This window comes from Pseudopodoces humilis, chromosome 3 (assembly GCF_049639895.1).
Source record: "Pseudopodoces humilis isolate 2021_Gansu_Grassland_sample_001 chromosome 3, ASM4963989v1, whole genome shotgun sequence".
NCBI lineage: Eukaryota > Metazoa > Chordata > Aves > Passeriformes > Paridae > Pseudopodoces > Pseudopodoces humilis.
In genome coordinates this window covers 103,218,222-103,233,403 of record NC_142202.1, presented here as the reverse complement: position 1 = coordinate 103,233,403, position 15,182 = coordinate 103,218,222, and the positions used below count along the sequence as shown (strand labels likewise).

General features: G+C 40.9%; 1 protein-coding gene across 3 annotated transcripts; it reads left to right on the top strand.

Moving 5' to 3' along the window:
- The first annotated feature begins 473 nt into the window (after window positions 1–473).
- Window positions 474–13,907, top strand: LOC102100664 (zona pellucida sperm-binding protein 2-like). 3 transcript variants are annotated; one of them, XM_088053054.1, is made up of 22 exons: window positions 474–605; window positions 840–892; window positions 2,993–3,085; window positions 4,295–4,422; window positions 5,090–5,233; window positions 5,830–5,913; window positions 6,444–6,611; window positions 6,680–6,776; window positions 6,868–7,091; window positions 7,806–7,959; window positions 8,034–8,242; window positions 8,331–8,448; window positions 8,596–8,801; window positions 9,270–9,387; window positions 9,911–10,080; window positions 10,855–10,928; window positions 11,008–11,135; window positions 11,933–12,122; window positions 12,548–12,689; window positions 13,243–13,339; window positions 13,482–13,554; window positions 13,647–13,907. In XM_088053054.1, the coding sequence occupies exons 1-22, from the start codon at window positions 583–585 to the stop codon at window positions 13,648–13,650; spliced, it is 2,697 nt and encodes an 898-aa protein (XP_087909180.1). In that variant the 5' UTR covers window positions 474–582; the 3' UTR covers window positions 13,651–13,907. The 3 variants fall into 3 exon arrangements, with proteins under 3 accessions (XP_087909180.1, XP_087909179.1, XP_087909181.1); XM_088053053.1 differs by having other exon boundaries at window positions 5,830–5,925; XM_088053055.1 differs by lacking the exons at window positions 8,034–8,242; window positions 8,331–8,448 and having other exon boundaries at window positions 5,830–5,925.
- Window positions 13,908–15,182: the final 1,275 nt, after the last annotated feature.

The following is a 15,182-nucleotide window of genomic DNA, read 5'->3' as shown; positions in this document are numbered from 1 at the left end:
CTCTCCCTGTCCTTATCTCAGCCCACGAACCTTTCCTTATATTTTGTCTCCCCTATCTAGCTGAGGAGAGCACTTGGCATCCAGCCAGGGTCAACACACCACACAAAGCTGCAAAACGATGGATTACCTCATGCTTTATCAGAACAGCACCAATTTCACAGAATACTCTGAGTTGGAAGGGATCCACAAGGATCATCAAGTCCAGCTGTTGGGTGAATGGCCCATTGAGGGATCAAACCCACAGCTCCAGCATTAGCAACATACTCTAATCAAATGAATCTTGAGAATCTGATAGTTAGGAGCTGACAGACGTAAAAATAGAAAGACTTAGGAACCAAGTAGGAGCAGATTTAATCAGTAAAGCAAATAATCAGGTGATGTGAATTACTAGTTCATAATTAGAATGATAATCAGCTGAAAAAGTGTCTCATCAATATAAATGTGGCAGCCTTTTTTATTTAACCCAAGACTAAAAAGCCAGAAAGGCTGTTATTTCCATGTAAAACTGAGAAAGGAGGGTGGTGTGGTTTTGTTTTTTCTTCATGCTATAAAGGAAAAGCCACCACATTTAGAGGCTGAACAATGAAGCTGAGTTTGGTGCAGAGGTAAGACTACTGTGGCTACTAAACAGGAATGGCCTTACTTAAGGCATTAAATGTATTGACTTTTCTGGTTTACATTCTCTAATTTTCTAGTGGTGACTAAGGAAAATCCATTTTTCCAACTGCCTGGTGTAGAACTGTTGCTCTAAACTTAAGGCTAGTTTAATATTCTGAGGAGAACTTTCTGAGCAACTTGTCACAGCTGAAAGTGCTGCTAATCTCTGTCTTCTCTTACAGGTTGTTACTAATAGAGATATTTTTCTCTGGGGTATGGACTCAAGAGACACCAGGTAATGCTGCTATAAACTGATTTCACAGCAGTTTACAGTTTTTTCTATAGGTGGTATCTAGGCTTATGTGTGTGTTTTAGAAGAGTCTGAAGCTCTTGTAGCAGCCTTGCTTTCATGGTCTTCTGAGAAACTTAAAATATACACGGATTTGCTGGAAACTACACTCTTTTGTTTTATGTGCCACTACATTAAACAAATGTTTCTACTTTTCCTCACTCTGGTAACAAGTACTGATGAATTAATAAGGACTTTATTCTCATTTTCTTGAGTGTAGTTGTTAGTCACTGTACAATAGGTAAGGTATTTTATCGTAGCTTAACCCAGATAAGCACCAGATAGCTGTTTGCTTATTCCTCATCTCCTCCCACCCCAGTCAAATGGGGAGGTGACTGAGGAAAAGCCTCATGGATTGAGAACAATATTTTAATAATTAGAGGCCAGTAAAATATGACAATACTAATTATAATAATAAAATTATTTTTTGAAGTTATAATAACTAAGGAGAATTTATGATGCACAATACAGTTGCTCATTACAGCTGATGCCTAGTCTGTCAGCAGTGATTGGTGCCTCCAGCCAATTCTCCCCAGTTTATATATAGGTTGTGACAGTTTATTGTATAGAATACACATTTGACCAGTTCAGGTCAGTTGTCCTGACAATGCTACCTTGACAGTGCTACCTCCTGGCTTCTTGTGCACCTGCTCCCTGACACAGTATGAGCCACTTAAAAATCTTTGGCTTGGTTCCAGGCACTGCTCAGCAACAAACAAAACTTCAATGTGTTATCAGCATAATTCTTGCACTGTGTCCAAAATACAGCTACTAGGAAGAGAATGAACTCCATCCCAGCCAAAACCAGGACAAAATATTATAAAGATAGCAATGATTTGCCTCAGAGGAAACAATTTTCTTAGCCAAATGTCTTTCCTTACAAAACATTGCTGGTCCTGGAGCAGACAATGCATAGAGCTGTTTCTATGGCTGTCTGCCCTGCTCACTGTGGGTCCTGTATAAAATGCATTGACAATCCCCAAAGACCAAAGTAAATAGATACTGGAGAAGGTCTTATCCAGCTTAGTGCAATCATCTGGCTTCTGCACTGAGTCCAGTTGGTAGTTTGGAGTATGGGTGGAGTGGGGTCATGTTCATCAGGATCTGTCTGCTGCTCCTTAGTGTGGCTACCTCTGATGTGGGAATTGCATCACTAGTAAACTTCAGCCTATGGTGTGGAACCCTCTAGGAAAATGAATCCTCTCAGCTCTTAAAATGAACCATTATTGTAAAAGATCTAGTTAGTGTTAGCTCATGATGCCATAGAAACTTCTGTTTGAAGCAACAAATCCTCATTTATTAGATGTGTGTCAAGTGAGAACCCTTCTCTGGTCTGTAATCCTACACTTAGGGCAGTGTGTAGCTGCTTCCTGCCTGTAAGAGGTTTGGGAGCCATGGCCTGGTGTATGCTGAGGCCATCGCTTGGGACTGGAGCTTCTTAAGCCATTGCCTTTGCTCCTGTGTGGTCCTCTCCCAGTATGAGCCAGCTAGCTTCTGATAGTGGTACCTGGGCTAGTGACCAGGGTAGGCTGATGGACAGTTTGCGTGGCTGCTCTCCACTCAAACTGGCTTTTTGGCTCCTCTTATGAATAGATGGGTGAAGGTGGAGGTTTCTGGTTATTTTGTGGTTTGTTTGTAAGGTTTTGTTGGTTGGGATTTTTTTTTGGTTTAGAGGTTGGGTTTTTTTTCAGCTCTCTTTTCAGGAGTGTGTGGGACTTTCACATTCTGTTTTATTTCATCTAAGTTGCTCAGACTGGGGAAGCTAATGTAGTACCTTTTTGACCCTATTCCAAAAATCCTATTTCCATGACTGGCTGTTGCAGGTAGCATTGCTGAATTATCAAATACCATCACTAACAGGATACTAATTTTGGAGCTAGGTCTTCTCCTGGAATTACTGCCAGTATAAACACAACCTCTCACCCCTCCTGACCAGAGATGTATGACTGTCACAACACTGACTTTATAAAGCAATCTGGGAAGTAGCAGATTTGTTTTTATCTTATTTTGAATCCACATCTTACCAGCTTTTCAATACATCCACAGGACCCATGAGTTTAGAGTGCTTGGGGAACCTTCTGAGGATAACACTGAGTGCAGAATACTTTGAAGACAAGTACTTATCTCTTTTTGTTGTTGGTAAGTTGATGTATAAGAATTTGGTGAGATAATTATACCTGGTGAAATGTTTCAAATTCTGAGGTGCTTCTAGAATTCCTTGGATTATTCTGCTATTACAGACCTTAGTAGGTTGGATCTCATTGTAAGTAAACCAAACTGCAACCTTATTTCTGTGTAACCTATACTGTTAACTTGTTTTTTGACAACTTAGCCATGATTAGACTTTATTTTGCTATCTTTGGGCTCAAATTGAAATCCACATGGTATTTTCTAGGCATGCTAAAGCTGGTGGATTTTCTTTGTGATGAGAGTGTTTTCCAGTAACAGCACATACTGTTCTGAAAATTCACTATCTGAAGATGGCACAATATTATTTATTATTGCAGTAGTGGTTTTTCACCTTCTTTGCTTCAGCTTAGTGGAGGCATATACTTAATGAAGTTTAAGAAAAATTATCTGGGCTCTCTAGCTATGGACTTAGTATTCAGCAAGTGGTACATTTCTGTGAAAAGCATCACAGAATGCCCTGGAAGGGCACAGTGATAATAATTTTGGGCTATAAACACCTGTTGTAAGATTATACGTATAAAATATAAATTTGGCCTTGAGGAAGATCTCCATGCCATCCATTCTTCTAGAAGGTTAAACTTATGTCAAAACCTACTTAAAATGTGTTCTTTGTTCAGACATCTTCAATCATACACAAAAACACTCTGCAGCTGGGATACATATATCTTAAACCATAAAGCAATTCTTTTTGGAAGAACAAACAACTAGAACAAAAAACACCAGAAATCTCAAAACTATAAAAATGGTTTGTATACAAAAAACATCCAAGCCAATCTTTAGTGTGTTCATTATCCTGGTGGATTGTCTCCTGAAGAGACTCTTCTGGGCAGGCAGTAGAGAGACATGAGCCAGTGCTGGCCACAGGTCAGCATCCTGATGTTGCTGTTGTCATCTGTCACCATGCTGGTAGTTTGGGGTTTTTTTTCTGTCCTCAGTCCTTCAGCCATGAGTGTTTCCTGTCCCAGTGTGCCTCTAAATTTACCTTTCTTTCCACTCTGTCACAGCTCTTTCCCCACTTTGCAATTCTGAGCCCAGGGGATGCAGCTGGGCTGTATCAGAGCAGGTTCAGCTGAATCCTTATGCCACAGCAGGTTTCTCAAGGAGTTTTCAGAGCAGGAGTTATACTTGTAAATACAGCTCTTTGCTATTTGCCTGTAGATCAGTCTGGCACAGCCAGGGAGATTGATGAGGCCATGGCAGCACAGTGTGGCTATACAGTAACTCACACCACCTCGAGGAGCATCGAGTTCCGTGCTTCTGCACTCAGCTGCCATTCTTACTTAGAGGTAAGTCTGTTACAGGCATTTTTGACTACAGTGCTCTTGTACACTAGCTTTATGTGAGAACCTACTGAATTATTAATGGACATTAACTGAGGTGTCATAATGTCTTCAGTATCTGTTAGCAGAGAATAATTTAATTTTCTTCAAGTCTATCCAGAGGCTTGAGAGTATTCCATGGTGCTGCCATTTGGAGGGCCTACAGATGAACATATGAAGTATATCACATGTGCCCTAAAAGGGCAACTATTTTCTTGTGGATTACAAGAGAACTGCATCTGGCAGCTGTCTTGCACTCTGCCCAAGTGTCTCTTGAGACGCATCACAGTAAAAACTCAGACTTTGGTTGCTGGCTCACTGCTACTATGTCATAAAAGACAAAATCTGATATCTCTTCAGTTTATTTGTTTTCTTATTGTCCAATTCTGGGGGCAAGCAAAAGGAACAAACCTGGTGTCCAAAGTATTTATGTTGCTGTGTAGCTATATATACCTATGTGCATATAACTTGTGTAGCTAATGAAGTTGAAAGTGATAATGCTTCACTATGGAGTTGCTCTTCTGTGCAGAGGCTGGTGGGTGTGTTTTATAATTTACTTTAGGGTCAAAAGGGTAGGTGGTTCCCAGCTATAGAAAATCAGTCTAACGAGCAAAGGTTCCCTTTGCCCATGCAGAAAGATGTGTTCACAGTAACTATACAAATCAAAGCATCTCATGCCCCGGATATGAGCAATGCTACAACTCATCTGGAAAGTGCAAGTTGCCATTATGGTCTGTGGAGTCCCAGAGAGTTAATATGTGAAAGTAACTACATGGAGGTAAGTACTTGTGGAAAGTGCTAAAAGTAAAGAGACTTGACAAAATACTTTCCCTTAGATGGTATTTCTAATGCATATTCCTAGAATTTAATCAGCTTCAGACTGCCCCACCATGAACAGCTTGTTAGTGAGTGCACAATATACATCTTAAGTGATACATTTTTATTATGATCATATAACCTATATTAGCACTAATGACTAATAAAGCTGTGAAATGATATTCAAAGGGTTAAGCTCATAGATTGAACTCCCTGTATGTTGCCCCAACAAATCTTATTTGAGACAACAGGGATGTATACCTCCTGAAGGAAGTTTCCCTGCTGAATTTGCTGAGGAGGAGTACGGAGGGTAAATCGACTCCTCTTGGAAGAGGATGTGGGAGTCAAGAACAAACACTGATTTTAAGTGGAAATAGAAGGTAGAAGATAGGTGGAAAAGAAAAATAAACTAAAATCAAGCAGACTATGGGTAAATCACCTGGCATGGTGTCATCTGTCTAGAAAATGCTGGTTTCCACTGGAAAAGGCTTGTAGAGTGTTGAAGACAAGGAAATAAGTGCTATCAGCAAACCCCTTACGGATGTTTTTCCCCATCAGGTTTCTGTCAGGAGGGAGGTTCCACAGGCTATAAAAGACTTTGTTCAAGATCAACCTGAGGACTGGACTCTTGTATTTCCAGAAGTAAAACTACAGGTTTTCTTTCTAGTAAAAGCTAATGCTACCTCTGGCACAACCATCCTTCTTTTCTTTAACCACACTACTTTAAAAAAGTACTTAAGTAGCTAAAATAGAGCTTCTATATCAAGTGGTTTTAGAGTATTTTTATGTATTAGGAGTACATACAGCTGTAGGCTGTGTCCAAGGAAGAAATCAATTTTTTCCCAGGCAAGAGGTTATGCAAAAAAAATTGAAACAAAAATAAACAAACACCTCTTTAAGACCCCATGGCCCAGAAAAAAAAACTGTGATGAGGCTTTTTTTCTTCTTGGACTTTGTATGTGCAGAGTCTGCAGCAGTGCAGTTAGTGCCATTAGTTATTCTCTGATGCCCTTAACATGGAAAGTTTTCTGTGCATGGGGTGGGGAAAGCTGGGGAAAATTCAAAGTAAGGCATCAAAACCACTGGGCAATCCAATACAGTAAATCATTCAATGCAGTACATCTGTTACTTTGAACTTCCTGTTTAAAGTACTGATGAATTTCTCTGGGTAGGCAAAGGCAGAAGAAGCCTCAATATGGCAAATAGTGCTTCATCAGCCAGAAGAAAAAAGGGCTCTGCTTGTGGGCAATGCTTGGAGTGCAGGCTATGGACTCAACACCACAGACTCCAGGGTTCTGCTGCGAGTGCCATACGCTGCTGCCCAAGTTCAGCTGGTCGAGGTTGGTGTGCTCCTTCTGGCTCAACAAGCTGCCAGGCTGTGCAGGTCTAACCAGATCCTTTCTTACAGGATCAGGGAATTACCTTTTCTGTGCTGAGATCAAGTACATTTTACAAGTATCAATGGGTGATCCTGATGGTGGATACTGCTGTGGCATGTCCTGTAGGTAAGGGGTTTGGTACCACGTTCCAATGCCAAAATGGACAGGGACAGACTCACAACTAGAGAGCTAACAGCTTTCATTTCTTGTTCCTAAGATGGTGTGGACTACACGAACAAAACAATCACCTGGACTGTTCCAAAGTATATTCCACCACTCTCTGCTGGAGTAACTAGCTTTAAGGATGTGCTTGTGGAAGCTGGTGTGGATCTACTCAAACTCTCTGCCAAAGAAATGGCTTCCAGGAAATATGTGTTATTGAATGAGTTAAAAGTAATTACAATGAAGATTCCAATAGGTGCAGAAGGTGGTTATTACAAGGTCAGTGACTTGTATTAGGTGTCATGAAAGCAACATTCTGGGATGTTTGTTTGTTTTCTGATGAGGAATAATTCATCTCGTGCCTTTGAAATGAAAGATGGAAGTGTGGAAGTGAGGGAGAACAAAGGGCTTCTTAAAAAAACTCCAGAAGCCCTGACCAAAGATAGCATTTGTAATCACCACTTTATGAAGAATTTCTTTTCTTGCAAGTGCAGGTAGACAGAATCCTACACAGAACTATTGATTCATGATTTCCTCAGGTTAACACAGCTTTCACCTATTAGTCCTGATGTCATACTCCTTGGAGATGGTCCTAACTAGATTATAAAGCATGCATGGGGGTTCTGTTGTATTTTACACTGAGCACTTAAGAGAATGGGAATAACCCATTAGTCCAGCAGACACATGCTCTGAACTGAGTCCTGGGCAAATGTAGCAACTGAACTTCCGGTGAAGATGCAGGAGCAGCAACTCCTGCAACTTCACTGTGAAATAGTCCCCTGCTGCTTTGAAACTTGGGGAGCGGGAGACCGCTTTCCAAAGGAAGTCTTCTGAGTATTCTGAGGTAATCTAAACAGGGATACAAGAGTTGAGGATTCCTGAGCAAAAAGGGACAATTGGTTGGGGCTGTAGATTTAGCTGACCTTGAGATGCTCTAACATAACTTTGATGCAAAAGCAAGCCATACTAAAGGGTGCTGATTTGAAATTTTAGACTTCTGTAAGCAATGGACAGCTTGGGGTAAAATACACCATCAACCTGTTCTTGGAACACCAGTGGGAAGACAACAAATGGAGACTAACCAAACATACTATCATCAGGGAAATAGAAACACCATTTGAACAAGCAGAAGTTGCTATAACCAATAGTAAGTAGCTGAACATTGAATTTACCAAAGGTTTTGGTACTGTTAAGAGCTTAATGCTATTTGTTCCTTTTCAGATTTAAATCTAAGTGAGAGGCTAATGACTGTTACAGTGGGAACATTTCTCCCAGATGTTGAGCTTGTGAACTTAACCATTGAAGGAGTTCCTGTGGCTGTACCTGAAGCTGTTCAGTATGGATACCTAATACACAGGGCCAGATATGCTAATGGAAGCAAAGCATATGTAATAGAAGTCCCACTTGATGCACCAAGTATTAAAAAAGAGGTGTGTACTTAAGACACTGCAGCATCCCATGGCATAGAAATTATGATATCACTTGGTGATTTTTCATGTCTAAATATGATTTTCCCAGTACATGAGAGAGGACATGAGAGCATACACCCTGAATGTCACGCTGACATTCATCACCTATCCATCAAGTGAGACCTTTGTTGTCCCAGTAACTGCACTGTCAGCTGTGAAAGATGCAGGTAAACTTTGCAGAACCTGGGAGAAATTGCAACAACTTGGCTGCAAACTCTGGCTGTGAACTGGGCTGATTTCAGCCAGGGATACTGCTAGTCCCAGAGAGTTGTATTAAACTGATGGTATCTGGCTGACTCTTGGCTGTTTTGCAGTACTGCCCAGTGCAAGAGGGTTTTGTGATGGGAGGAACCTTCATCTCATTATCACTCATGGGAATGTGGACCAAAACTGGCTACCTTTCGTCTCAGACTGGCACCTGACCCAAGAGGCTGCAGAGAAGTACAACTACATTCTGAGGGACAATGGCACTCACCTGGCAATCTCTGTCCCTTTCTTTTCTCCCCATGTGAGCTATGAGGTAAGGCTGCCAACATGTAGCAATTGAAAGGCATGTTCTAGCTGTGGGATGTCAACAAGACACAGTATATTCTTGAAAGCAAAATAAAACTTCTTTTTGAGACAGTTTTCAAAGGTATGATGGAGGATTATTTTCTGCCCTTGTAAGAAAACTTTAATTTCCCTTGGTCTATGTTGGCAGAAATAGGCAAGGAAAATGAAACATATTCTTCATTTACTTTATGGCTGAGCATCTTTAAGGACAACTATGCAAGCAATGGAGTTTGTATTGCATTCTTTTGCAAAACAACTGAAAAAGCTCACTGTGTGAGCTTCTGGATTGAAAACATCCTGTTTAAATACATGCTGTGGATTTGACTTCGCTCAAGCAACATTCTTTGGCTTGCGATAACCTGCCCTCTTATTTTTTGAATGCTTTAGTTGAACAGTGTCTTTATTCTCTTGTTTAACCTGTGATTGTCATCTCTAGGGCTTTCATACCTCTGCAATTAAGGCTTCATTCTACTTAACCTTGAAGGATGGCATCACCTTGGCTCAGAGGAGAGATTTCTCCGTTTCCTGCATATTTTCACCTTCAGAGCTAATACGTAATAACTTGTTGGGAATTAGCTGTTAATGCTATTTGAGTTGCAAAACTAAATCATACAGTCTGAAATGTTCCTAGCTTTTAGAGTTGTGTGGTAGTCTGTTTGCTTGCTAGATTTCCTACCAGCTAATATGCCACAAGGCAAGTCAAATTAAATATTGGATTGACTACCCTGCTTAGTACAAGGGCAGGGGAAGGAAGTGGGAAAGTCAACTTCCCTGCACACTTCCAAAACCAAGAAGCTTTTTCAAAGGGTTTTTGAGGTTGTTTTGAGAGTTGAATGAGGTGGGAGTCTTTGGTGGAATGTGGGGAAGAATCAGCATATAAATTCGTCATTCTAAAGCTACTTGTTAGTATCAAGTGTATTGAATATCTTGGCTAGAAAAATCCTTTTGAAGAGAGTAAGAGTTCCTTGTGAGCTGCCAAAAGAACTTGCCAGTAAATCCATTCAGAAAATCTTTGTTGTTAGGCTACAAAAGGAGTTTGAATCCTGATTTGTGTGAAAATGTATATTTCTCTTTCAGAGTGCCTGCCCAATGGCACTGTGATTATTACTGCAATCAAACTGGTAGGTGGTGAAGACCTGGACACGTCTCTGCTTGTCTTGAGGGACAGACAGTGCAAACCCACTCTAGTGACAGAGAATACTGCAACCTTCAAGTTCAATGTGAACGCTTGTGGAACAAGTAGAAAGGTAAGAACTTAGTCACATGTTTACTCTGCATTGGGATAGGGTTATTGCTAGACCTGGCACAGGTTGAGAGGTGAGCAGAACCTGCATGGAAGTCACAGCTGAAACCAGCACAGTAGTACATCTATATTCTTTTGCTGAGCTTAGCAAATTCAGTTGAGAAAAATTTCTTATTGAGTAAAAATGTTTTTTCAAGGTCAGAGGCGCTTTCTGAAACTAGCTGTCAGTTTGACACCTCTGAATTGTTTTGTGGTGGGCTTGAATGCCAGTTTATGTTGGTCAAATATACTTGTACACCTTGCAGAAGCTTTCTGGGTATTGCTAATGACTACATGGCCAAAGACTAGAGTGGGACTACCACCAAATACTGTATAAATAGAAAACAGACAAAATAACAAATAATCAGAACATACCTAAATTCAGATCATCATAAACACAGCTTGTTTCTGCGTTGTTGCATTTCATTCTTCTCATTGATTCAGTAAACAGGCACAGCAGTTGTTTTTCTCAGGACCCATGCACCTTTCTCAGGACCCTTTCTAGGGCGTTCTGTCATATTCAAGCTAATAAACTTTCTTCTTGACTATGGCATAGCTGTCAGCTGTGGCCAGCTTTAGTTCAGTGGGCATTGGGCTGTTGGCTGGTAATTTCTGGCTATTTCTATGCGTATTCTGCTCAGTGAAATCTGGCAGTCAAGTGGAGGGATGTAGATATTGTGCCAATTGCAAATCAAACTCTAACGGGACTGTCCTGTTTGTAATGATGTGCATCTTTCAGTTCAACAGCACAACTATGACATATGAAAACGAGATACTTTATTTCAGACCTGGCAATGATACACCCATATACCAGTAAGTGTCACTCCCTAACGAGAGGTTGTACATGTTATTTTGGCTGTAAAAAAATCTAATACTAAACCTCTTCTCTCAGACTGAAATTTCTCTGCTCGTATGGAGTCAGGCAGACTGTCGATGTTCAATATGAATCTAAGAAGAACCCACCACCCAGTATTAAGCCAGACTTTGGCTGTCTCATTCTTTCATTGAAGCTTTTCAAAGGTAACATCTATGATTAGATTCTATAAAATCACTGAATGGCTGAGGCTGAAAGGGACCAGAGATTGATCTTAATTCATCCTGCTCAAGCAGGACAGTGTAGAAAACGTTGCCCAGCACTATGTTCAGATGACTTTTTCCACTTCATCCTCTGATATATTTAAATTTTTAAGGCCTCTAATAGGAATTTTCCATTCCAAAATGCAACAAAAATGGTCAGATATCTGTAGTGGAACTGACTTAGCACCTCTGACACATGTACGGTTTTCCTGCTTCATCTGGGCATGATGTAGGTTTTGTGTAGTGAATGTGATGCCAGCTTCTTTCTTTTAGCAGCTCCTGAAGTATTGCTAAGCAGATTCAGCAACTCAGTGCAATAGCTGTAACCTGTGTCAAAGATGCAATACTGCTTTAAAATGGTACAGCAGAAAAGGGCTGACTGAAGCCTGAACCAAACACTCACAATGACTGGAATAGCCATTATGAATTTTTTTTAATTGATTTTCCCTTCTCACTGCCTATGAGACAATTTTAAATAAAAAATCTTACTCTAATAGCTTTTTGCAGGAGTGTTTAATTTCTGGATCTGCAGAGCCAGGGAATATAATTGAGATTTTTGCTTTCAATGCTGATTTTGCTTTCTTGCCTTTCTATCCCCATTTCTTGACATTTATATGCTGTCCCAGGTTTTAGTATTACTGTGCCAAAGTAAATGATAGTGGAAAAAAAAAAATGAAGCAGGAACTTTGTGAATACTTACTCCAAAAAAGGAGGCTTCAAATATCAATACTCTCTTGCAGAGAAATCCTATTCAGAGCCCTACCAGGAATCAGAATATCCTGTGGTAAAATACCTGAGGGAGGCTCTGTATTTTGAAGTTGAACTGCTCCAGCCTAAAGATGCAAGACTGGACCTAAACCTGGATGACTGTTGGGTTACCAACTCCCAAAGCCAGGACAGCCTCCCCCAATGGCACATCCTTATACGTGGGTGAGGAAGGCTTCCCTCCTTTGTTTGGTAACTGCTTGGCACAAGGGGCCATGCCCCAGGTGATAGGAAAGGGGAAGAGACAGAGGTGGAAGTGGCAGACGTCACCTTGGAGGCAATTGCTGCTAATCTGTGGGGCACATGTTGGTGTCAGTGCAGTAGCTGGGCCTTCTGGGGGCAGCAGGTCGTGTGAGTGGCTGAGTGGCCAGAAGCACTTCTAGCTAACAGTTCTGGCTGAAGAGAAAGAGCAAGAAGCAACCCTGACTGTGGCCAAAGGCAAGGATCGTGAACTGAGGAGATGCTATTAATTTCCCTATTGCACAAGGAAAATGGAGAGGGAAGCTCTGCTGTATTTCTCCTCTTTTCTGTGTTTGAAGCTCTAGTTGAAGGTTTAGATTAAATACGTTTTCTCTCACTTTCCCAAACAGGTGTGAAAACAACAAAGACTCCTACAGAACTGTCTTCCACAAAGTTAATTACAGCCTTGGAGTAAAATTTCCTCAGCACCTCAAGAGATTTGAAGTGAGGATGTTCACCTTTGTCCAAGGCACATCTCTATTACAAGAGCAGGTGAGATGTCTCTGTTCTGCCATGAGATGTTGGTAGTCAGGGCAGCCCAGGTGGTGCATGCAGGCAGTGCTCTATAAGGACTCAGCTGGCCAGTGCTGCCTGGGGCTGTTGGACACCTCCTTGAAGGCATAACACCCTAGGAGGGGTGAATAAAACCACTTTTGTTCAGTTCACAGAACAAAATTGTAGACTCATTCACGTTGGAACAGACTCCCAAGATTATCAAGTCCAATCTCTGATGACCATCATATGGATTAAATAATATTGTAAAGTGCTACTCATTTTTTTAGCCCTTCCAGGAACAGTGACTCCAACACTTTCTTTGGGAGGCTGTTCCAATGCCTTGTCACTTTTTCAGTGAAAAAGATTTACCTAATATCCAACCTAAATGACTCCTAGTGCAATTTGAGGGTATTTTCCCCTTTTCCTGTCTCTAGTTGCCTGAGAGGCCACCCCCCCACCTTGACACAACCCTCATATTCTTTGGAATTGGTACACATTGGATTCCAAATAAGAATTCCCTAAACATAATCTAAGTATTCTTGTCTCGCAGCTGTATTTCCACTGCAGTGTGGTGGTCTGCAACACTAAGCAACAGCCTTTAGATGGTTTTTGTCCAAGGAGATGCAATCCTGGGAAACACAGACTTGGTAAGAAAACAAGTCTCATGTCTCAAGCATCCTGTGTTTTTGCTTAGCAATTTGGCATGTGCTCTCATGGGTTGTGTCAGGTCACAGATTTCTACTCCTAGATTATGCTGTACAGGGAATTAAAAGCTGAAATGTCTTACAGCCCACAGTGCACATCCACATGGGCAAGTGTCATCTGGACCAGTGCTTATTAGGAAGAAATACAGTAAGAGGAGGTTGGTGTCAATCTTAAATTACACTACTGGAACACCAAATGTACTGCTGCTATAACATAACAGACTTGTGTGCACCTCTCTTCTCCCTGCAGGTGAATGCACCAACTTCTGACAGACTAAACAAGAACTACTTCATTTTATGAAGTCGCAGTTAGATGGCCTAAGCAAGCACAGGGTGCTGCCCAGATTCACAAGTAAAATTGTTTCTGTGGTATCTGCTGGGAAAATAGATTGTCAGTGTCTATGGAGAAAAGGGTCTGCTAACCAATATTAGGTGTAACTCTAAGTTAAATTATTGTATTGTTCTCCTCTGTTCCTCTACAGTATTAAACTCTTTGTGTTTTGTCTGTTCATCTGACCTGGTCTGCTTAGCTGACATGTCTGAAACTTGTGTTGCTTTGCAGTTAGAAGCATCTGTTTTGGAGTAGGGGAGGAAACAGGTGTGAACTTAATTGTAAATCACTTCAAGCTTTTTTTTTAGGCTTCTGTATGAACAAAGGACTGTGGGGAGCTTACTGCCAGTAAAAGAATGTGGGGTTTTTTTTGAGTAAGATGGGATGAACATCCTTGATCCTGTAGTGGCTGTTGACAGGATGGCTATAAACTGTGATTCTTGCAACAGTGTTGTGGCTCTGCAATGTCTAATTGCCTTCCCTAGGTGGTCAAATCTCTCGCAGGTAACATCAGTGGCTGCTTAGCTGAGTATCCTGTCAGCCTAAATGAAAACAATTTTTAGTGAAGACTTGTAATAGCAATAGTGACAGTATATAGACTCTATCTGCAAAGTGTTAAGGATTTTTCCTTACTGAGAATGGGATGTTTAGGGGCTCCTGTCAGATTTTCCTCTGTGTGTTTTGTTTTGTTTTTTAATGGGCAAAAAATTTCTTGGTTTCTTCTTTGCATCTGAACAGTGGTGTGTGTGAAATGAGCTTGGATTCAATATTGTGTTTTCTGTTCTAATGAAAACTACTGCTTAGCATGAAACTTGATCCCTTGGGGGTAAATACACAATAATGGGTGTCTTTTTTAACTTTAGATTAAAGAGAATTATACAACAGGAAATTTCTGAGTATATAAACTTGAGCAAGAACACATTTTGTGAATCTAGGAGCACTTTGTGAGACAGCATGGAGTAGAAAAAATTGTATCTCTGTTGCTACCTATGCAGAGATCTCACTAAACAGCTTGGGCTGTAATTGCAGCTCATGTAAGTCTTGTTTGTCTTCCAGTTGCCTGCTAAGCATATCTACAGTAGATCTCTTGCTATTATTTCTGGAAAAATGTGTGTGGTCTTCATCATGAGAAAAACATCAAGACTGTTTTCCAGTAGAGATGGCTATTATGTTGAAGGATTTATTTTGCTACTCCTGTTGTAGGTGAAGACTAAAGCCATGGAGCTGTGATATTGAGGAATATCAGCATGGGAATAGCAGGAAAATGCAGAACACATAAGCCTGACAGCAGATTTGACAAGTCAGTGACTTGGTGCCCAGTGCTTTCCTCTGCATTAACCTACTGGTCTGAGGACTGGGTAATGCTCTGTTTGCAGGCAAAACCCCTTAATAAATCAAAGGAGACACCTCTAATGAGCTGCCAGGGTTTTGCATCTAAGAGAACACAATTATGGG